This window comes from Lissotriton vulgaris, chromosome 10, assembly GCF_964263255.1.
Source record: "Lissotriton vulgaris chromosome 10, aLisVul1.2, whole genome shotgun sequence".
Lineage (NCBI taxonomy): Eukaryota > Metazoa > Chordata > Amphibia > Caudata > Salamandridae > Lissotriton > Lissotriton vulgaris.
Window position 1 is genome coordinate 90,832,836 of NC_141698.1, and position 24,946 is coordinate 90,857,781.

General features: G+C 43.6%; 1 protein-coding gene across 1 annotated transcript in view; it reads left to right on the top strand.

Annotated features, from left to right (window-relative positions):
• UNKL (unk like zinc finger) overlaps positions 1-24,946 on the top strand; it is a 370,451-nt gene that overhangs the window by 13,033 nt on the left and 332,472 nt on the right. Inside the window, exon 3 of the mRNA XM_086940574.1 lies at positions 11,705-11,881. Coding sequence (XP_086796700.1) covers positions 11,705-11,881 — 177 coding nt within the window. The remainder of the gene's footprint in view (positions 1-11,704; positions 11,882-24,946) is intronic.

Here is a 24,946-nt window from a genome sequence, read left to right on the forward strand (position 1 = left end):
GTCACTAGATCCATCCCTGTAGGCACACCATCTTCCCTCAGAACAAAAAGAGGGTTCCAACACAATTTTGATGATAGAGTTCTTTCGTGTTTTTATTCTTCAAATTTTTTGTTATTCAATCATTATATCTTATGTCATAATTTCTCATTTGTTTTTCATGTATGTAACATTCGACATTGTTAGTAATACATCCAATGCATTTCGGGCATTTGTTTCAGCCCTTCATCAGGGAATAACACTAAAACAATAAGAAAAATAAACAGTAAGACAAATATACATCACATCCACTAAATATCCTGTAAGAATTATTCCATCATGGTCAGTTGTTGTGTCTAGTAAATACCAATGATATTTCATCCATTGCCGATATGCAGCTACAATATGGTTATATGTGATTAACAGCCTTCACCTATCAACCTTAGTACCCGTGAGTTGAGTGCCTGCCCCTAAAAAAATATTTTCCCCTGCATTCACAAAGGGGATAATTAGCGAGTGCTTTACCGCCCTCCTGAAGAGGGCGGTAAATTGGGTGTGTTTTGCGACCGCAATAGCGGTTGCAAAACATTCTTACATAGGCCTCTGACTCGGTATTAGGAAGTGACGCCCTTGGAACGCCCCTTCCTAATAGCGACTCGCAATTCCTATGTAGTGAATCGCAAAAAAATTGCAACTCGCCTAATCGGGATTGTACATGGCCCTATTAGATTTAGCATGCACAAATGGGTCACAAACCTGTTTGCACATGTTAAATAGTGTTGTACATCTGGCCTTAGAGTGTATAAAATAAAAATTGGTTCATTAAAAGGTACTATAACTTTGTTTTAGTTAACTTGATCAACGTGGCAGTCATTGTGAATATTCTGATACTGTTTCGCTTTTTTAGGGCTTGCCTGTTATATCCCGCAGGGATTAATAGGCGAGACTATAGGGGCTAAACTAATAGATAAACTAAGCTCTCACAAAGCGGATTTCCAGAAGTGCATGTGCTCGTGCACAAGCTTGCCCGAGCCTTCTGCCTGCCTCCTGCCTTTGAAGTGAAGCTTAGCTTCACTGCAAAGGGATCCGCTTCCCCGCCCCCTGCCTCACACTTTGCCGTGTCTCGCATTTCTCCTCCCCCCTAATTATTTACTTTCACGGCCGCCAGGCCGTGTCTCGGCTTGCTTCCTTTGAACCTATCCTCCTTTTTTCTAATCTCCTTTCATCTCCCCTCACTTGCCCCGCACCCTCTCTCTTCTATCTACGTCATACCCTTCTCTCTCGACTTTTAATCTTCATTTTCTGTGTCCCTACCTCCCTTTCTCTTTTACATCTACATATTAGCTCCTCCAGCCCATCTCCTTTCTTCTGTTATCTCTTGACTTCATTATTTCTGCCCCCTTTCCCTTCTCCTGATTATGTCCTTTTGCTCATTCTCATCTGGAACAGGAACCAGCATGGTTATCAAAACTTGGTACAGGTAATGCAGAAACAATCGGAGTGAGCCTGGTGCCCTCATGGCTGCAAATACAATGAAAGAGACAGGAGGCACAGAAATATACCTGATTACAGAGTGCCCACACTATCTGATGAACTGGAATCGTCTGTATGGTTTTTACTGTCCAACAGGAAAAAAACACGAAACTCTGTTAAAAAAAAATTGTAAGTGCTATATTAGACATATAGTTACCTTGGCCCACTTTTACAAGCTTTGCCCAAAGTAGTTATATTTTGTTTGCTTGTCGGCTAGTTCTTGGAAAAGAGGTTTCGACGTTAAACCCGTTCTTGTTTTCTTGGAACAGATGTGCACCCTGACCTCTCTGCTTTGAAACGTCTCTTCCGTTCTTTGCTTAGCACTCTGGCGCCCTCTCTCGGACACTGGCTGCATTTACACGTGTTCTACCAAATCTCAATATTTTTCCTTAATTATACTGTTGTTCATCTCACTGGCCTTTCAGAATTCCTGCAGGGCCGAGTCACAAAGTTTTTTTCACAATATTGGCAAGAAAAAAGAAACCCGGCTTTACTCCAGAATAAAGTACACACAAATCACGAAGTCGAAAAATAAGCATTTTTCGTGCGGAAACTAACCACGGACATCTAAATTACGCAAGCGTGGATTACACAAGCAGCCCGTCCTTAAATGACGCGTGAACAGCATGCAAGTTAATAAGTAAAGGTGGGAATTTGCAACAGCTGTCCCGATCAAAAATGGGGCCATTGCCCCCCTAAACGTTGCAGACTTCACGGGCATCCATAAATGTTGGAAACGAAGCAGGTGCACATGTTTGAGAAATCCACAGACATACACCAGTTGTTTACTCCATCTGTAACTGACGTATAAACATAAAAAGTTTGTGAAGGTAACAATAAATTGGTTTCGATAGAGCATAAAAAAGTATTTTTTATACTTCCCAGTGCTGTAGTAGCGAACAGTTTTACCAATTTAATAACCTTGGAAGGATGAAAGGCTGAGTCGGTCATGCTCTCATTCGATCTCATGAGTGCAGGGACAAAAAGTGGTAGCCCACTCAAATGGGAAGGGACAACTTATTCCCTGCACTAACTCGCCACTGAAAGGCTTTCTTTTGTGAACAGAGCTCTATAAAAACACGCTTCAGACATTGAATGTGTACGTCATACCCAGGACACGTGCTCCTTTGGCTGGATCCAATCCAAAGCATGCCTTAGAATGGAAATTAATATTTCAGTAAAAGTAGGAAGCTACGAAAATGAGTTTTAATACAGCGTTCCACATTCCTGACAAGAGCTTTAACTCCCATTATTGGCCCTGGGCCGCTCCAATGTCTCTTGTGGTGTTTGTTTGTAGCTGGAGGGACGTCCACTAGGCACTGTATTGTGCCTCCAGTATCATCCCCCCCCCCCAATCTGGTCGGAGACACAGCACACGGCATCACGGAAAGGCCTAGAGGCGGGCTCGACGAGCGTGAAAGGCGCCGTTTTCTCTTTGTGTTTCCCGGCTGGGTAAAGTGCTTCTGGAGAGGAGGGAAGTGCTTATCTACCCGTCACAGAACTTAGTTAAATGGCCGGACAAGTAATCACGACCACAGCTTCCGTGCAGTCCGAGGCGTCACCCGGCCCTTACAAGGAGCAGTCTATTTATATATCTATATGACGTCATTCCTGGAGACCCTGTGAGTTCAAGGGTTCTGTTCTCCTAACCTCAGTCTCCAACTCCAAATCCACCCTCAAACTCCAATTCCACCCTCAAACTCCAATTCCACCCTCCAACTCAAAGTCCACCCTCCAACTCAAAGTCCACCCTCCAACTCAAAGTCCACCCTCCAACTCAGGGACACCACCACATCACTCGGGGACATCACTCTGGGCACATCACCACATCACTCGGGGACACCACCACATCACTCGGGGACACCACCACATCACTCGGGGACACCACAATGGGAATACCACCACATCACTCTGGGACATCACCACATCACTCTGGGCACATCACCACATCACTCTGGGCACATCACCACATCACTCTGGGCACATCACCACATCTCTCTGGGACACCACCACATCACTCGGGGACACCACCACATCACTCGGGGACACCACCACATCACTCGGGGACACCACCACATCACTCGGGGGCACCACAATGGGAATACCACCACATCACTCTGGGACATCACCACATCACTCTGGGCACATCACCACATCACTCTGGGCACATCACCACATCACTCTGGGCACATCACCACATCACTCTGGGCACATCACCACATCACTCTGGGCACACCACCACATCACTCTGGGACACCACCACATCACTCTGGGACACCACCACATCACTCGGGGGCACCACAATGGGAATACCACCACATCACTCTGGGCACATCACCACATCTCTCTGTGACACCACCACATCACCCGGGGGCACCACAATGGGAATACCACCACATCACTCTGGGCACATCACCACATCTCTCTGGGACACCACCACATCAGTCGGGGACACCACCACATCAGTCGGGGACACCACCACATCACTCTGGGCACATCACCACATCACTCTGGGCACATCACCACATCACTCTGGGCACATCACCACATCACTCTGGGCACATCACCACATCACTCTGGGACATCACCACATCACTCTGGGACATCACCACATCACTCTAATACACCACCACATCACTCTAATACACCACCACATCACTCAGCCCAAACACATCATCAGTCAGCACCACAACCGCACTGTCCTTGCTTGCTCCCAGCAAGCATTGCCACAGCCAATGGGACTCGCATTAGGAAAGTGTAAACTATTGGCTTTGTGAATAACAATGCTATTAATTTATATATTTTAAAAGCCAACACATATTAAAAAAATGTGTCATTTACAATACCAATAGCTCACACTTTCCTAATGCGAGACCTATTGCATTGCAAATGCTTATTTTCTTTATCATACTCTTGCCATGTTGCTAGTGACAGAAGTGAGGTTTCATTTGTCTTAAACATTCATAACTGTTATTCTTATACAACGAATGTGAATTTGTATTCTCTGCATCTTTGGGAATCCAAATGTGCTAAATGTTGGCGCTCTGAGCTGATAATTTTTCTTCAGGCTACCACTGTTGTCACTTCAAGTCCCATGGTTTCACCCTCTCCACCTGGTTTCCCCTGTAAGATGTTTAGTTGCATCAAATTAGGTTCCAAGTCCTTTCTAGATTGCCCTCTAGGTAGGTTATTTTTATTTCTGTGCAGGTTTTCAATGTCGCATAGCCAGGTGACCCAATTGGGAAACACAACCACCCCTACAGTGCTTTGTGTTGTTAATTGTCCTCTTAGCAGAAAAATACTTGGAATGCTGACCCATTGGTTTTTATCCATCAGACATTTTGGTGACCATCATGTTGCAGAAAAGAAAACCTGAAATAACATTGGAAATCTAAAGGAACCTCTATACACCTTCTGCTAACTGTTTTCACAAAATACTATACATTTAGATATAAAGTGATACAACCCGTGCTTGTGTTTTAAGACATTACCCTATTTTTTCCTACAAACGCTTCCTCACATTTGTGATATGGACGGATTGACTCCTGCTGTCTCACAAAAGAAATGATGAATTCCAAAGGTAGACTAACTGGACATACCTTGCTGGGAGGAAGCAGAAAATGTGTTCATTCAGGTTTAGAGCTTTCAATGTACTTCTTCATCAGACAGAACCTGCCCCAAACTGTAATTTGTGGGATCTACAGGTAGGTCAGTTTGTTCACCTTTAAAATAAGCCTACCTATATCCATGGTGTTGCTAACGGGAAAAGTCTTGATTTTCCCTCACTTGCCATGCATCCCAGATTGTGTGTCTGCAGAACAACACAACCACCTCGACACCTGGGAATTGGCCCTATCACTCTTTTTTCATAGAAGGCACCCCAAAAACAGTTTGTTTGGATTTCAATCAGGCGTCTGGTTTCTCTTGAATGCTTTGTAGTCTGGCCACCATAGAATTTAATGGCATTTAAAACATAACCACCCGGTTCATACTTGCAAGTGAACGTTCGAAGACCGTATACTAATGTATCAAAATGCTTTGAGAAAATACTCTCACGTGCCTTACATAGTTTCATATGCATACACTGTTCTCTTCAGCCCTACTTACAGTTTTGAAAGAATGACATGTAAAATTGAAAAACAATCTTCAAACATCCATCTCTTATTTAGATTCATAGAACAAATGCTTGATGTAGAACAATTGATGTGACAATAAAAACAAAACTTCATTGTACTTCACTAAGAGAAAAAGAACAAGCATTGGCATAGCCAATAGGTCTCTCCTTTGGGACCTTACAAGTGTTTAGCCAGAGATATTGCCTTTGCCTATGTTTTTAAGCCGTGCTGTACATTAGTTGTAGAATGCTGCAAAGTTATAATAAAGAAGTGTTTAAAGAATTTTTGTTACCTTCTATATGACCAAGAAAGCATTACGTACAAGACTATATTAAAAAAGAATTACCTATAAATAATGTCTTGATCTAATTTTTTTCTTTAAATGCTGGCAACTTGTTTCTGCGTGTGCCAATGCTTTCTTGTTTTTTTGTTATGGGGGGCATAAATAACAGGAGGCTGAAGCTTGGGAAATAGTACCTGTGTAATAAATAGTTAGTGAGCTAGTTAGCGAGTTAGTTACTTTGTTAATGTTATAGTTGGGTACTTAGGTAGTGAGAGAGTTAGTAAGTTAGGGACTTAGCGAGAGAAAGTTAGTCAGTGAGAGAGAGAGTTAGAGAGTTAGTGAGAGATTTATTTAGTGAGAGAGGGAGATAGTTAGAGAGTTAGTTATTAAGAGAGAGAGTCCATGAGAGAGAGAGAGTTAGTTTGAAGAGAGCTAGTCCGTGAGAGAGAGAGTTAGAATTAGTGTTATTAAAGTGAGTTAGATAGTGAGAGTTGGTGAGAGGGAGTCAGTTAGTTAGTGAGAGAGTGAGTTAATGAGTTAGTTATTTAGAGGACGGAACATACACCAGACCTCTTGTGACTAACATAACTGTGCAGTATGCACAGATGTCATGGGCACACAATTACAAGTGAAGATTGTAGGAAGGTGGATATCTGACTATGGTTACCCCCAAACTTTTTGCATGGAGTTTAGCTGGTTTTTGACTTAGTTGGCCTGGGATCCTGCTATTCAGTGCCCCAGGCTAATTGCTCTCTCCTTAAAATGGACTCCATGTACCTTAGGTGCATACACAATTGGAACTGGTTCACCTTATAGGCCCCTGTAACAGTGTACCATAGGTACCCAGGGCATAGATGTAGCCAAGGCCTACCAGGGGCTGCAGCATGTATTGTGCCACCCCTGGCCTGGCCTCCATATTTGACACAACTGGCTGATCACTCAGCTGGGGTAAGTTGGTGTAATCACCTCTTACTTAGATATAGTATATCTATATCTAACCTATCTGGACACATAGTAACCTATAAGTCACTCCTATGGCAGGCCTTAACAATCCTGGAGGCAGAGTGCTTGGTTTCATGTGAGATGGTGCTCTAGCATGAGCTGAGCCTGTCTGCAGCTGTCGGGAACAACTCCCTTAGCTGTTCCAGGATATTGCCATACCATATACTCTTAAGTGCATTATAATCCTCGCTGTTATATGCTAACTTTGGTTTGGCTTTATCAAAACATGTCGAGTAAGGTGTCATACGATTTGGAATACTATCCCCTCGACAGTCCTGTCGACGGGGATAGCATTCCACCCTTCTAGAGGGACACGACATGTACATAACCCGAACCCCGGTTGAAGTTAACCAGAGCCTCAGCATCACAAAATGGATGCTGCCACCACAGGCACAAGTCTGACCTCCTGCTGCTGGGAGTCCTTCCAGCGTGGGAGGCTTGGACAAAGGGTTTCCTGCCTTGGGAGGTGCGAGCTCCACCCCAGATAGGATTTTGTGTATTGGGTAGGACAGGGCTGAATAGAATCAGACATGCCTGGGGCACACAAGGTGTCCTCGTGCATAAGCCAGTCCAAACCGGTGCTGGGGCTTCCCAGTCCTGGCGCGGAGCTGGACAAAGGAAAGGGGGTGTAACCGCCCCCCTTCCTGGTCCCACCCAGAGGAGGGACCTAGCAGATGATCCACCTCTCAGATTGGGAATAAGAGTGGGAGCAGTGCCATAGCACCTCAGATCATCCTGAATCAACTTGAAACTAAGAAGACGACTGGACTTCGACATTCTGCTGCACAGAAGACTGAAGAGCATCTCTCTTGTGGCCTAGGAGTGGCCACCCTGTGAACACAGGCACCATACAGCACACCTCAGATCATCCTGAATCAACTTGAAACTAAGAAGACGACTGGACTTCGACATTCTGCTGCACAGAAGACTGAAGAGCATCTCTCTTGTGGCCTAGGAGTGGCCACCCTGTGAACACAGGCACCATACAGCAACTCGACGTCTTCTTTGCCGCCGCCGCCTCCTGCCGGAGCCGGAGCCCAGAGCCCGACGAGACCCAGACTCCCAGACTTCTCAAAGCCCGATCCACAGTCCCTGCAAAGAGGGGACCCGTGGAGGCACCGAGAGACGTGGGACCGGACATCTTGAAAGACCCCCAAGAAGCTGACTGCGCAGCACCCGAGGCACCCTCGATGCTGTGCTCCGGGGTTTGAGAAGCCCCACCACCGAGCAGCATTTGCACCGAAGATCAGCCCCCCAGCATCTTCACGATCTGCGTGGGGCCCTTTTGCACTTTGCCACTCGACGCGCCATCCCAGCCATTTGCCACGTGGCTAGCGGCCATCTTGGCGACGAAGCCTACAATTTATACTGCGGGTCTGATTGCTCCAGACTTGCCCTCGCTCCTGTAAAAAAGAGCACCTGCTCTGACCTTGCTGGTCTGAGTGATCAGCTTTCTTCACTTCCTGCGTGTCTTGCATTAGCCAGGGCCTGTTTGCTCCAATCAAGTTGCCGACACCGCCATCAGCTAGAGCCTTCGTGGGACAGCTCGTGATCGACTCCTTGACGGCCTCGACCTCTTCATGTCCCCGTGGCTGCGGAGACAAGCTACACCTCATCGCCTGTTTGCACCCGACATCGCCTGGTTCCATCCTGGTTCCACGGTAGTCACTGGCTAGTGACTTTGAACATTGTCCCCTCTGCTTTCAGGTCTTCACCACTTCAGATTCACCCTTGGATCCACCGGAACTCTTCTCGTCTCGACGCCTGCAGCATCTTCAGCTCCAAGCACCATCGCCCCGCATGATGAAACCCGACACTACTTCGCACCTGTGCACCCGCTACCTGTGGGTGAGGTAACTCAGCAACGCCGGTGTTCCTACACTGGTATACACCTCTAGTGTCTGGGTCTTAAGTTTCATCCTTATAGGTCACTCGGAATGTTCCTTAAACACTAACTTTGTAACTTTTACGCACCATTGACATTGCATTGGTGTATGCGTGCACTTTAAGCGCTGCACCCGAGTCCCTCGGGCCTTTCCCGACTTCTTCACTGTTAGTCCCGAACAGCTCCATCGATTCCCCAGGCCCTAGGCCTACTTCCTTTCAGCTAGGTGGTTCTTATACCACTATTTTAGTATATGGTTTAGGTGGCCCCTAGGGCTCATCCATATTGTGCAACTTTTGTGTATTTAAACTGTGTTTTGTTTTAACGCATTTGCTTCTGTGCTCATAAAGAGTATAGGGGATTTGTAGTAAATAAATATATATATATTTTCAATATATATCTGTGTGGTGTCCTTTCATTTGGTATTCAAGGGGATTGTGTATGGTAAAACAGCTTACTTCACATGCCTTTACAGAGTTTAGCCTAAGACTGCTTTGTCCACGCTACCTCTAGGATAGCTGGTCTATAAGGTTGACTTACAACCAATCATCAGAAGGGTTGCTTGGCATGGTACAAGGTGATCACTAGAACTAGTGAGCATCATATACCAGGCCAACTTCTCAAAAAGATCACAGCAAAAACGTAAACGTCTAACTGTTATACTACATAGACTAGGGGACATTGCAGCATGCCAGTAGCTAAGGGCAGCCAAACATACACGGCAGCTCCGCGGCAGTGAACTCGATGGATTACATAATCACAATTCACCAAAAGTCATGCTCTGTACATGAAGAATGTCCACATTATGGAAAGGTGGCATGTAAGATGCCTGTTACATCTGCATTGACTGTAAGTCTTTCATGGTCCTTGCTGCCACATGACTGCCGGCCACTTGACTGCCTGCCAATGGTGGAACAATGTAGACCGGGTGATGGTAAGGGGAGGGCGATAATGCAGCCTTAAAAAGGGGGGGGTGCTGTTGACGGACGAGGTTCTGCCTCCACCTACCCTTCTGGGCACCTAGTCTGCCCCAGATCAAAGCCGCCTGGAGCTGCTCAGCAAGTCCTGGGGATGTGTCCAACCTTCCACGATCTCTCGCGATGCAGATACTTCACACACGAGCTGGAAACCCACTCTATGAAAGCTCATTTTACTGCTCACTCGGAGTGACAGCTCCTCTTCACCGGGTGAACGAGGAAAGAGTGTAGAAACCGGGGTCAATCGGAGGTTTGAAGGCCTACTCAGAGCACACACTTTAGAAAAAGCACCATTTGAAATTGTCTCAAACTACGCAGTCACTGGGAGTCTCAGCCGAGGTGCCAAGGAACGTAAGAACAATTTCTGAAAATTAGCATCTCACACTTAAGATGTAAATCTACAGGCATGTTCGAGATCAGTCTAAAGTTATTACAATCGGATAATTTTAAAGGAGCTCCTTTCTAAAATAAACCACTTACAAATTCACTACCTCAGCACATCTGCAAAAGGGTTCGCAGCCCACTTGAGGAAAGCGCCCAGGTGCATGTGAGGCACTGGGAACCCTCGTCATAGCAGCGCAGCCCTACCCTGTGACAGGTGCTCCCATGACAAACTCGCAGCTGTGCATAGCAGGGGCCCTGGGTCTGGCTTTACAAGGGGTCCCAGTGGTGGTGACCGCACACGAACCGTGAAGCTGAAGATCTGCTTGTCCCCTCCTAGTAACGAATGCTTGTCTGCAGTGAACGTGCAGCGAGCAAACGCTGCCACTAGGGGAAGTGGGAGCACAAAAACAGGCTTTTCCAAGGCATGCACTGGGGCGTGACGGCCTGAGGCAAGCTACCTTAGTGGTGTCAAAACAAACATGAACAACTAAAGCGAGCGCGGCCCACGGCCGCAAAAGTTAGAGTACTCGTGCATGCAGAGCGTTTGCCTTGTGGGTGCGAGCAGCGGCAGGCACGATAATTGAAAACAGATGGCGCCGCTGCTCGCTCTAGCAAGGCAAACGCTCTGCATGCACGAGTACTTATTGGAAACAGTGCAAAACATGCACGAGTTTCCAACAAAGTACAGAGCGATGCCAATAGGTCCCTCCTATGCAGCGCTTGTGCACTGCGTAGGCGAGACCTAAAAATAGTAATATAGATGGGTCAAAACTGGGTTTCAAGAGGCATTTTAGACAGCTATAGCATCATTGTAGTCGTTCATAAAAGCACTTGGAGACCAGAGGCCAAAATGTCCCCTTTATTAACTGCTAACCCATCGTTTTTTTGTCATGATTGAGCAGATTTAAACTGATCCTGTGGCCCATCTGTGAAGGGGGAGAAGAGCCATGGGCGAACCGTAGATCTTAAGAAATCCATTTACGCAGACCTGGAGAATAACTAAAACAACACCAGACTGACAAATGTGTCCCAATAACCTTTAGAAAGTGGATAGAGGATAGTGAACAGAGCAATGACATCAGTAGCACACTTTTAATCTGAAACGTATTGTAATGGTTGCACACACTCCCCAAGTACCCTAAGTACTAAATAGCAGATGCAATTTTTGTGAAGACATCTGATATAATAATTTACATATAATTGGACGTGGATGCATAATCGTCACAATTTGCAACCTAAATCTAATGCTTTTGTACTGTTTTTTTTTTCTCGCTGATATTTAGAGATTTGTAGAACAAATCTGATGCATTCTCACACACCATGTTTGGCTCTGAGATCGCCTTTTTTGTTATTTGCTAACCACAGAATATTTCCGTAGCAGTATGCAAATTGTATGCAGAAAGTGAAATTTTACCCCAATGGCCAAGAAGATTTCTAAATATTAACTTCTTGCACAAGGCCACCACTTTAATAAAAGAATACATTCTTACTAATACGGTTATATTTATTTTTCAGAAGAAAGTGATTTTACAGGTTTTCTCTTTTGCAGTTGTCCTTATTTGCATCGTACGACAGGGGACACTGAAAGAAAATATCACCTAAGGTATTACAAGACTGGCACATGTATCCATGAAACAGATGCTCGTGGACATTGTGTTAAGAATGGACTCCATTGTGCCTTTGCTCATGGTCCTCATGACCTGAGGCCACCGGTATACGATATAAGGTAATTTTAATGTCTCTTATTTAAATATACATTCTTTTTCCTAAGCAGCGTTTGTTTATTTTGAGTGATATTGGAAAGCCCAAGAAAATATTGGCTTGTCCCACTCCTGAAAAACCTTGGGTTCAGATTATATCTTCCCGCCTGCAGAATACTAAAGACTGACCTATCCCCCCCTATTGTGTTTGCTGTCGCGAAGTTTTTAACAGTTGTGTGGCACATTCGTAATCGTTGTATCAAGTTAAATACGGTTAAAAGCATTGCTTGATATTTTTTAACTGTTACATTCTCTAATTGTCCATTTTATAATACTCTTTTGAATGTTTATTAACTGTTCACTTTTATGGTTCCTTTATTTCTTAAAATTACAATCTGATTCCTTTTCTTTTTAACTGTTTTAAACTTTTGTTGTAACCTTTTATGATCCATAGTGATCGAAATAAAGATTGTAAACGAAAGCAGTATGAATTTTAAATATGGTGAATAAGTAAACGTGGCTGATGTTATACATTGGGTACTGATGATATTCTAGATACATGGGCTCCAATCATACATTTGAATTTCCACTTTAAATAAAATAAGAAAGATGTTCACACATTTGTATAGAAGACCATAATTGATGATTCTTCTGTAGATGTAATTGCACTTCCAGTAATCACTGCACTTCCAGTAATCAGTTCACTTCCAAATTCCACTTTTTCCACTGTAAGTTGACGCTTGTGGAGTCCACCATTTAATATTCAATGTATTGCAGGTATTTCCTCTTTTTAAAGTGATACAGTGGTTGTGAGGGTATGTTCTGCTGTTTTGTGAGTGGAGTCTCGTCAAACTTTGATGCAGCAAAGGCAAGAGCTGTGATATTGTGTCTCACCGTGGCGCTGCAGTGTCTTTCAACAATTTTCGAGGAGGGATTTGGTTTGGATAGTTTGTTTGTGTTTAATCTTTTGTCTCCCTGGCTGGTTTACAAGCGTTGTCATGTATGAAAAGTATACTTCCTCTATGGGACAAAGTGGGTTTGGTTACGCATTCCTTGGGAACATTAGGCATGGGGTTTTTAATGGTGTGTGGTGGCGGATTTCTCTTCCAGTTTTAGCGTGTTACTCAGAAATTGGACGATTTTCCATCACTATTCATTGTCAGACTGCAAAGACTTTGCTGTTAACAAATTCTCCTTAACTTTATTCGATTTATTAAGCGCATGGCTACCCAGAGGCCTAATATCCAACCAACACTAATCCACCACTGATTCTAAGCACTAAGTCCCAAGGTCAGACAACTTCACGTAAAGCCAAGCTTGAAGTGATTTTCTAAAAATAGGTTCTTGGTCCATTTGCCACAGCCTAGCCGGCAAGGGCTTCCTTAACTTAGGAGTCCAGTAAGAAATGGAGTGACTTCCAAATTCACTCTACAAATATTTGAAACTTTCTTGAGTCGTGCATTTTTGGACCTTTATGTCCTACCAGGGATATAGGGCTGTACTAAGTAGTGTAGTAGTTGAAGGCATTTTTTGTGATAGGCACTCTGAGCAATGTAGAGGGCCTTGAACTGGACTCTTTGTTCAATCAAAAACTAATGAAGTTCTGCCAGCACATTCTGTACCAATGGACATTTAGGAATATTTAGAAGGGGACGGGCTCCCGCATTTCATATTCTATGTAGCCTGCTAATTACATAGTGCGGGAGCCAAAATACAGTGAGTTCTTATACCTACCACCCTGGAAACTAACCATCAGTTCAGAGGCTTACCGACTTTGTGGTAAATCCCCGGAGACCATGGTCCACCAAATCTGCATTTACAAAGCAAGTCTGAAGGATAGAAGAACGATATTAAGGTCCGCATTCAATCAGACTTGAACAGAAAATGAATCGCTTAACAGACTGCATTGAACAGTGCACTCTGAAGCTAGCCTCTGTATTGCGACCACCAGCAGCACACAAAAAGGCGGCAGCTAACACAAGGGTGCACCCGAGCACAACGTTCTTGCTTGAACAAAATTCTGTCTGCACTGCCACTTTAACAAAAACTGGAAAGACTTGGGACGACGATGCCCTGCTTCAGTATGGATAAGCTCGGCACATCAAGCATTTTAAACAGACTCCTTTGAACAATTGTTTCCGTTTCCACTTACATATTGATATATTGCACAGTTTCTTTAAAAAAAAAGCTTGTAATAAATGTATTTTAGTGCAAAGATATTAATTAACTAGCACTTGAATGAAAATAAACTTGAAACATGAGTTGGGCATTTGTGGACCTCTGTGTCCTACCAGGGATATAGGGCTGTACTAAGTAGTGTATCAGCCAAGGGCCCTTCTTGTGATGGCCCTCTGAGCAATGCAGAAGGCCTTGAACTGGACCCCTTGTTCAATCGGGAGCCAATGAAGTTCTGCCAGCGCATTCTGTACCAATTGAAGTCTAGGAATATTTCGAAGTTGCCGCATTTTGTTTATTATCTGTAACCTCTTGATTACATAGTCAGTTTTAACGTCTTTATTTCGAATTTTCTTCATAAAAGACATAAATAGTAATACAAACCATATAACAGAATCATGAAAATTTTAAACAGACAAGAAGAAATTTGTTTAAAAAAGCTCAATTAAATATACATAGGAAGACGTCTATAAAAATTTTAACACATTTGCATGTGAAAAAGACAATTCATCAATTCTGCCCAAAAATAATAGGCTAGCTTTTACTTTTCCAATCTTTATTTCGGCCATTTGGCCATAAAAGAAAACAGTACACATATACAATTACAATAAGTCAAAACATTAAAACATTGGAAGTACATGTGTTAAAAATACTATAAAAACTGTGCATCTAAAATTTTAAGGGGGACCCAACACCTTTAAAATACGGTTGCGCGTATGCCAAACATTGGTAAGAAATTTTGATAATGCGAGGACAGTTGGGCCAGAGAGATCAGATTTTAAAATCCTGTACATTGGAGCATATTCCCTGCCACCCATATTCCTAATCAATGGGAGAAGCCAGTATTTCCGTGCTGCCCTGTAGGCTGGGCAGAAGAAGGCCACATGTAAATCAGTTTCCTCCAAAGCATCAGAGGCCAAGCACTGCGTCGTAGTGGGGGGCGATGACCAAGTACTTGTAAAGGACCGAAAGGGCAGTGAGCCGTATCTCCATTGGAGAAACCGCTTCCTAGCAAGTACCGGAAAGATAGGATCCAATGCCCTCTCAAACCTATAAAGGTCCTTGCTTTGCAAAAACACAGAGGATAGAGACCCTTCTGCCTGGGTAACTCGGGCCCTAGCTAATTTGTGTTCGTGGTATACGTTAGTCAGGGACCTTTTAGAGATGTTCAGTGCGGCATTCGCAGGGTCAGTCCATAGGTCAGGGAGCCCTAATTCCATGCAGGTGGATTGGATGTTTTTGACCCAAGGGATACGGAGCGCTTTTGGGTGGTTCAATAATTCTGCCAGTTCCGCCCTGTATGCTGCTAGATCATTACTGCTCCACAACCTACGCCAGAAGGCTATGGGTCTCAGGCTTATTTCATCAGATAATGGTCGTAGACCAAGGTCAAGCCTCAAGGGGAGGAGGCTAGCAGACTGTTTTGATTTTTCAGCTCGAAGTGCTACGAACATACCTAGTTCTAATTAACCAGGCCCACCCAAGGAATTTAGCCAGTCCTATGCATAACCATTCGGATGTGTTAAATCTCAGGATGATCAATGCTTCTCTGCTCACCCGGGTGTTTAGTCTATTACATATTGGCTTCAGCCACTTATAACATGGCTCATGGTAAGCAGTACATACAAATAGAAAATGACCTATTGATTCTTTGCTTTCAGTACAACAGGGACAAGAAGTGGACTCCGACTTCTGCCAACCACTAGTAAAATCCCTTAATGGCAGTGTACCTATACGAAACTGATGGTAAAGTTTCCTGTCTAAGCTTTTAAGGATTACATCCTAATAGGTCTCTGTGTGTGGAACTACTTTATGTATCAAAAACAGGCCTGTCAGGTTAGGTTTCTCCGAAAGCGCAACGTGTTCTTCTTTTACCATGCACCAAAAGAGAAGTTTAAAATCTTTCTTTGACGGAAAGATGTGAGAGCCCGGCTCGGACCAAAGTAAGGAAGGCCCATTCCAGTGAGAGTATTCCTAATTAACTTAAACCATGGTATTTCACCTGCCCCCAGTTGCGCTCTTACATCCTGTATCTCCTGGGCAAACATGGCAAGTTCCGGGGTAGACCATATGCGTCTCCATAGCGCCACCATCCTATAATGGGCTTGATGTTTAATAGAATAAAAGCCCATATCCATCATAAGTGGTAGTGCTGGCGTTGAGGGAGGAAGACTGACTAAATTTCGAAAGAATTTATTCTGGATCCTATCAAGGACAGCCAAATCCACACATCCCCATATGTCGGCCCCATATAGTATGGCTGAGCTAATTTTGGCGCTATAAATTTTAAGCGCAGGTAAAACTCTTTTGGTCAAAGAACACCGTTGCTCCTTCACTAGACAACCAGACAAACGAGCAAATTTCAAACTGAGCGCCGCTATTTGTTCTTTCCAGCGTAACCTATAGTCTATTGTAACACCTAGGTATGTCATGACTTCGGCCTGTTCTAGGCTAGACCCATTCATCGTTACATGGCCCCTCAGTGGTTTATTTTTTGTCAGGACCATGAACTTGGTTTTAGAAATATTAATTTCAAGGTCATTTTCATTACAAAAGTCCACAAATTTATTAATAGCCACCTGAAGACCCTTCTGAGTTTTAGCCAGAATTAGGGTGTCATCAGCGAAGATTAAAAGGGGAAATTTGGTCCCACCCAGTGTTGGTGCATCAGTGGGGGTAGCTGAGAGGAACTTAACCACCTGGTTGATAAAAAGTATGAATAGGGTAGGGGCCAGGACACAGCCCTGTCTCACTCCACGGGTCACGGGGAAGGAGTCTGTAACCTGACCCTGGCGACCCCATCTGACTCTGGCATAATTCCCCTCATGCATCCTGATGGTAAGTTCTAGGAGTGCAGTTGGAACACCCATCCTTCTCAGAGCCGCCCACATCTTTCCTCTGGGGACCAAATCAAACGCAGATTTGAGATCCACAAATGCTGCGAATATAGTGCCTCCTCTCAAAAACACAGTTTTCCAATAGATCATTACAAATCTAAGTATTTGGTCAACTGTGCTAATATTAGCCCTAAAACCAGCCTGCAAAGGAGACAGGATGTCAGCTTCTGTCATCCAGAGCTGGATTTTTCCTAGCAGCATTCTGGCGATTACCTTTTGAAGGGCGTCGATGAGGCTGATGGGTCGATAGTTTCCCGCATCAGTTCTATCCCCTTTTTTGTACACGGGTAAAATATCCGCCCCTTTCCACGAGTTTGGTATCCTAGCCCCTCTGGCTATGGCATTCGCTAAGGTAGTTATATAAGGGACCCAGTGTGCTTGGGCAAACTTAAAAAGGTCCGCAGGGACACAGTCCATTCCAGGGGCTTTACCATTCTGCACTTGTTTTAAAGCTATAATGGCTTCCACTTCAGTAAAAACAATCTGGTCTAGTGGGGGCACCACAGTCAGTACACTGGTATCTTCCCTAGTAGTAAGGGAGATTCGTTCCGTGTTACTAAACTGTGCCGCGTAATACTTGACCCATTGCTCTGCAGGGACATGGTTGACAGGAACTTGCTGATCCCCAGTCCCTCCCCATTTAACAACCTCCCAGAATTTTTGTTGGTTAGTGGAAGTACTTGCATGATATAAATCTAACCAGCGCTGTTCATCCCAGTTAGTTTTTGCCTCTTTAACCTCTTCGCCGCTAATGACAAGGGTAACTCGTCATGGACTTTCCATTGATTTCAATGGAAATTACATTGAAGCTGTAAAATAGCCTTAGCAGTAAAGGGGTTAAGCACCTTCTTGTAATTAACCCTTTCTAGTTTTATATCAATAGCTGACTTGGATTTAATAGCAGCTATCAAGGAGCTATGTATGGGCAAAGCGGCATGTCTTATTATACCATTTCGCTCCGGTTTGAGCTGGGCCATTTTTTCTTCTTTTTACAGGTTCAATAAAAAAAGTTTTAATTTTGTTAAAAAGAGACTCATGGATCATCCCAATTTGATCCAATGATGTGCCTTCGTTTAATATGGGCACCATCAGATTAGTAGCTGCTAGAACCTCATCTGTGACCTTATCAATGATGGTGGGATTATCTAAGAACCTAGCCCAGCGTACCCTTCTACAGTCGTTCGTAAGAACAGCCTCGGCAGTAACAAAATTGGTTACAGTATCCATAAGCGAATCCCCATTCATTAATAGGTTTATTACCAGAGGATTGTGATCGCTTTCTGGTCTTGTGACTATTTCCATATCCTCCAGTAAGTTCCAGAACTCTAACCTTATTAGGAAATAATCAATACGGCTGGAATGAAGGGAATTATCAAATGTAGCTTTTCCCATCAAATCTGATTTGGTCCTTCCATTCGCTGCTCGTAGATCCCATTCGAGACAAAGACCTAACCACTGCATAGCAGCCTCTGTTACTTTTTTGACAGGTGGGATAGATAGATGGGGAATATTCCAAATTTGATCAACATCCCCATATCCCCCATTATCCAGATTGGGAAACGGTTCAAATGAGCAGTTAAAATCCCCTGCCACCATTACACATTTTTCTCTGCCAATGTTATTCAGTAGGGATTCTAAATCATCTACCGCTCTCATTGGCTTCCCACCGGGTCGCCCCCTTGCGTAAATATTAATCAGGAAGATGTCATGGTTATTTTTACTGGTTAGTTTCAAGGCTAATATGTCATTACTTGGAATAGGAAGGTCTATGATTTTAAATCCTAAGGATTGTCTAATCCAAATAACAAGGCCTCCAGAGGGGCGACCTTTTGAACCTTTACAGGCTGGTTTGTAATAATTAAGGTAACCAACCCGGTAAATGGCGTCAGTTGACCAACTTTCCTGTAATATGATTACATCGTGAGAATCCACATAAGACCCCCAATCAGCCTCTGACATTTTCCCCCTTAGCCCCGCTATGTTCCATGACAAGACCGTGAGGGTATGTGTAGGTTTCTTTGGCGGATTAACAACTGGGTCCGCAATCTCCCCAGGGATCAAGGGTCTAGGGGTGTGATTAGAGGGTTTACCCCTTCCTTTCCCCCCCAGGATGATTTCGCTAATCCCTAGAACGTTCTCTTCCGTAATAGATATAGAATTGTTGGGGGAGCAATTCACTGCAGCTCCAGTCAACCCAGATACCAGAGGCTCATTATCAAGTCAGTCCACACCTTCCAGACCGGATAGGGGGGCAAACCGGTTCGAAAGGTGGGGCTGAAACAGTGGGTAGATAGGTGTTTCAAAATGAAATCTTCCTCTGGGTCTATCCCTTCTGGGATGATGGAACGGTGTTTGGGCTCTATTTGTGTATAATGCGGGATAAAAATAATGCAACAATAGAGTCTGCACATCCCCAACTCTACCATATCTTGGTTCCCTACTAATGAATTCAGCAACCCATGGCTCTCTAAAACTGATTACCACATAATCCCCCTCAAGATCTTTTTTGCTGTAGCCTACCCAGTCCACCCTCCTAACATTAAGGATTTCAGGATTCGAGTTTGGAGGGAGTGGGCGATATTTATTCAGCCAGAATGTTACCTTGTTGTAAAGATCCTTATGTGTTTCTCTCTTACCATCTCCAAGGGGAGCCACGCCAGTTAAGATGATAGTGTAAGGCAGTGACTCTGGGGGGAGGTTTACACAATGTTTTCTTGGGACAGGTTTGATCCTGGGCCGAATACTTTGGTCATGATGACTGGTAGGGATTGCGGGGCTAATGAGGCTAAACCTTTAGAGGCTAAAGTGGCGTGAATTCTATTAGATGTCGCTATATTATCTTTTACCAGCGTTTCTAAAGAGTCCATTTTTGTATTTAATAATCTGGTCCTTTCAAATAGCGGCAAGAGTAATGATTTAATTAACAACTCTATTTTAGCCAGGAGTATTCCTTCTACAATGTTAATTGTGGTGTTATGTTCCTCAGGCTGAACCACTGCCTCAAAATTGGGTAGCTGTGTAGGGGATATAGAGGTAGTTCCCGAGCCCTCAGTATGTTCCCCTATATCGTGCGAGTCTACCCTTTTACGTTTCCCAGGATTGTGAGTGGGTGGGTGTTACGAATGGGTAGAGGAATTCGCTCGCTCAGTACTTAAAGTAAGATTTGGGGAGTCTGAGAGTCCTGATTTCTCAAAGGGTTCACTCAGTTTTGATGATCATTTGAAATTTTTTAATTTTCCATCATGATTTTTTAGCTTTGATATCACTTTGTATCAAATGACATTGTTCATTGTCATCATGTAACACAATCCTTCAATCACATCCAATGCATTTCGGGGTTATCAGGCACCCCTTCATCAGGGAAAGGACTCTACAACCAAAAACATAAAATTGCAATGAGATCTGGTGTTAAACATATAGGATATTGTGGGTGAAAATAATAACGGTGTGAGGGTCGGGTGGTGTGGTTGATCGGGTTCACCTTAAAAACGACCCTTTTTCCCTGTGAAGAGTATGGGTAGATTCGGTAAACCGTGCTTACGTGAATCGCAAGGTTTGTAGTTTCTGGATCTGAAAACGGAAGGTAATGGCACGTTAATTAACTGTGGCTATGCGGAGACTGAGGAGCGCCTGTGATATCAATCCGGGTGCTGGCAAGATATTACTAACCTGTGTAAGTGTGACGGTTCGTTCCGGTTGAAGACGCGGATCCGGGCGGAGACGCCTCTGGCCGCGTTTCGTGTGGTTCGAATGAGCGGGTCACGTGGTGTGTTAAAGAGAAGGAGACTCCTCTCAGAGTTAAAGAGACAGTGTAACGTGAACAGGGGCTCCGATTGAGTTAAAGGGACAGTGCGTAGTGTGATGTTTTCCGAGTAGCATGGCTTATGAGTGCTGGTTGTGATATGTATGTATTTGTTATGGTCAGTACAATAGTGCAATAGTAAAACCATATTAAAGATAAAACGGTGTTGTGCAAGTGACAATATTATTGGTCCTACAGAAAATTATAATGAACATAAATTGATTGCGTATTAGTCCAAATACACAGGAATTACTATGTCAGTCCATGAGCAACCTTACAAGTAGCAGGAAAGTTCAATCCTGTCGTTCAGTCCCAGTGGCTTCTGGGTTGACAGTTTTTGGATCCACGTGTTTTCTCTTTGGAGGAGGAATTTGGTGTTATCTCTCCCTTCATATTTGGCAATCGTTTCCAGTATGGTGAATTTCATTTGTGAAATGTTGTGTTTCTCCTCATGAAAATGTACTGCCAGTGCGGATTTGGTGTTCTTAAGACGGATGTTGGACTTGTGTTCTGTGAGCCTCGTTTTGATTTTTCTTTCCGTCTTACCAATGTATAGTTTTCCGCAAGGACATTTTAGAGCATAGATGACATTGCTAGAATCACATGTGGCATTGACCTGTAGTTTTATCTTATGTCCTTTCATTGGGTGGTTGATTGTGTTTCCTCGGATAATATTATTGCAGTTTCCACAGTTGAGACATGGTTTGGTTCCTGAGTAGATGGTAGTTATGGTGGGTTTGTATTGTACCAATTCTCCTAGGTTCCGTGCTCTGGTGAATGCAAATAGTGGGGGTTCCATAAAGATCTGATTAAAATCTGGTTCCAGATTCAACAAGGGCCAATGTTGGTGTATAATCCGTTTGAATTTATTGGTGGCTGTTGAGAATTTCGAGACGACCACAATGCGGGTCTGTTGTCTTTTGTGACTGGGCTGCAATAGTTCTTGTCTCGCTATGTTGTTGATCTTTTGTGTGGAATCTCTGATGATATTTTCTGGATACCCTCTCTTGCGAAATTTGGTGGCAATCTCTTGGATTCTTTGTGTGGCTTTTACTGGGTCCAATGTAATTCTTTTGGCGCGTGCCATTTGGGAAAATGGTAAGTGTGTCTTCAAGTTTGGTTCATGGAAACTGGTATAGTGGAGCATATTGTTCCTATCAGTGGGTTTGGTGAATAAGTCTGTTTCAAATCCTTGGTCCTTGATAGAAACTTTAACATCCAGGAAGCTAACACTTTCTTCCGATATTTCCCACGTTAGTTGTATCCGTTCATCAATCTGGTTAAATGCCATAAGTCGATTTTGGAGTTCTTCTTTGGTATTCTTCCATACGATAAAGATATCGTCTATATATCTTGTGAAGAGTAGCATGTGATCCGTCCATAGTTTGTTGTTGAATATGTGTGTCTCTTCAAATTGGTGCATAAAAATATTAGCATACACTGGTGCCGCTGAATTGCCCATAGCCATTCCCACGAGCTGTTGGTACCATGTGTCTTGGTATCTGAAGTAGCTATGGTATAGCGTATAGAGTATTAGTTCCATGAGGAACGTTTGGAACGGTGTCTCCATTTCCGAGGTGAGTAAAGCTTGTTCTATTGCTTCGATACCCAAGGAGTGGGGTATTGAGGTATAGAGGGATCGGACATCCGCTGTACATAGAATTAGGTTATCCGTGGGGTTAATGTTTAAGCTCTTGAGTTTAGAGATGAAGTGTGTTGTGTCCTTGGTGTAGGTTCTCATAGCCTGTACCAATGGTTGTAGATATTTATCAAGCAATTGACCTATCGGTTCGTGGAGACTACCACATGTAGAGACTATTGGTCTCATGGGGGGGTCCCATAGGTTTTTATGTATTTTTGGAACCATTCTCAAGGTTGGACTCTTAGGATTGGTTTTGATGAGAAAGTTTTTGGTTTTCTCTGTTATGGTTCCGGTTTCATGTGCTTTGCCCAAGATGCACCGCAAAGTTTGCTTGTATTCGGTTGTGGGGTTCTTGTCAAGTCTCATGTACGTTGTGGTGTCATTAATGTGTTGCAACACTTTGGATTCGTACATGTTTGTGTTCATGATAATTAGGGCACCGCCCTTGTCTGCTTTCATGCATCTGATTTGTTCATTTGATGATATCTTTGTCAGGGTGCTCAAATCCTTCCGTGTGATGTTTCTGGATTTTTTATTGGTGTGTTTGATTTTATGTAGGTCTTGTTTGACTCTATTTTCGAATAGATCCAGTGTTTTATGGCTGATGGGTGACTGGAAGGTACTCTGTGGTCTTAATCCAAGTAATTGGTCATCTTCATCTCTTGTTTGTGGTGGTAACACGTTGTCGAAGAAGTGGCGTAGTCGAAGCTTTCGCTTTCGAACCAGATTTTAATCAGATCTTTATGGAACCCCCACTATTTGCATTCACCAGAGCACGGAACCTAGGAGAATTGGTACAATACAAACCCACCATAACTACCATCTACTCAGGAACCAAACCATGTCTCAACTGTGGAAACTGCAATAGTGTTATCCGAGGAAACACAATCAACCACCCAATGAAAGGACATAAGATAAAACTACAGGTCAATAACACATGTGATTCTAGCAATGTCATCTATGCTCTAAAATGTCCTTGCGGAAAACTATACATTGGTAAGACGGAAAGAAAAATCAAAACGAGACTCACAGAACACAAGTCCAACATCCGTCTTAAGAACACCAAATCCGCACTGGCAGTACATTTTCATGAGGAGAAACACAACATTTCACAAATGAAATTCATCATACTGGAAACGATTGCCAAATATGAAGGGAGAGAACACCAAATTCCTCCTCCAAAGAGAAAACACGTGGATCCAAAAACTGTCAACCCAGAAACCACTGGGACTGAACGACAGGATTGAACTTTCCTGCTACTTGTAAGGTTGCTCATGGACTGACATAGTAATTCCTGTGTATTTGGACTAATACGCAATCAATTTATGTTCATTATAATTTTCTGTAGGACCAATAATATTGTCACTTGCACAACACCGTTTTATCTTTAATATGGTTTTACTATTGCACTATTGTACTGACCATAACAAATACATACATATCACAACCAGCACTCATAAGCCATGCTACTCGGAAAACATCACACTACGCACTGTCCCTTTAACTCAATCGGACCCCCTGTTCACGTTACACTGTCTCTTTAACTCTGAGAGGAGTCTCCTTCTCTTTAACACACCACGTGACCCGCTCATTTGAACCACACGAAACGCGGCCAGAGGCGTCTCCGCCCGGATCCGCGTCTTCAACCGGAACGAACCGTCACACTTACACAGGTTAGTAATATCTTGCCAGCACCTGGATTGATATCACAGGCGCTCCTCTGTCTCCGCATAGCCACAGTTAATTAACGTGCCATTACCTTCCGTTTTCAGATCCAGAAACTACAAACCCTGCGATTCACGTAAGCACGGTTTACCGAATCTACCCATACTCTTCACAGGGAAAAAGGGTCGTTTTTAAGGTGAACCCGATCAACCACACCACCCGACCCTCACACCGTTATTATTTTCACCCACAATATCCTATATGTTTAACACCAGATCTCATTGCAATTTTATGTTTTTGGTTGTAGAGTCCTTTCCCTGATGAAGGGGTGCCTGATAACCCCGAAATGCATTGGATGTGATTGAAGGATTGTGTTACATGATGACAATGAACAATGTCATTTGATACAAAGTGATATCAAAGCTAAAAAATCATGATGGAAAATTAAAAAATTTCAAATGATCATCAAAACTGAGTGAACCCTTTGTGTCTTAGAAGGGGTAATTGTGTGCATACAAGGATGGGACCAGTGGTCCACTTGCCCCACTTTCTTTCATTGCTATAATTAACGTCGAGGGACGCCTGACGTTACTTGTATAGCACCTTGAAAAGAGACAAGACTTTCCTTGAATCAAGCTGTGCGCCAGCTCTACCATTACTATTGTTTCTAACTATCGCGCCCACAACAGGGCAGGCAGCACGCAAACTAACTCAACATGAGCAATTTCGAAGAGATCTCTAAAAGCACTGAGGCCAGAGCCTCCACCTTTGCCTTCAAACCAGACGAAGCAGACCGTATCTACGCACTGATTAGGGAAGAAAATGCACAGGAAACAACTACTCGCTCCAAAGAGCAACATATAAGACAATTAATCTATTTAAGTAAGAGGAAGATCAATCAACAACTACA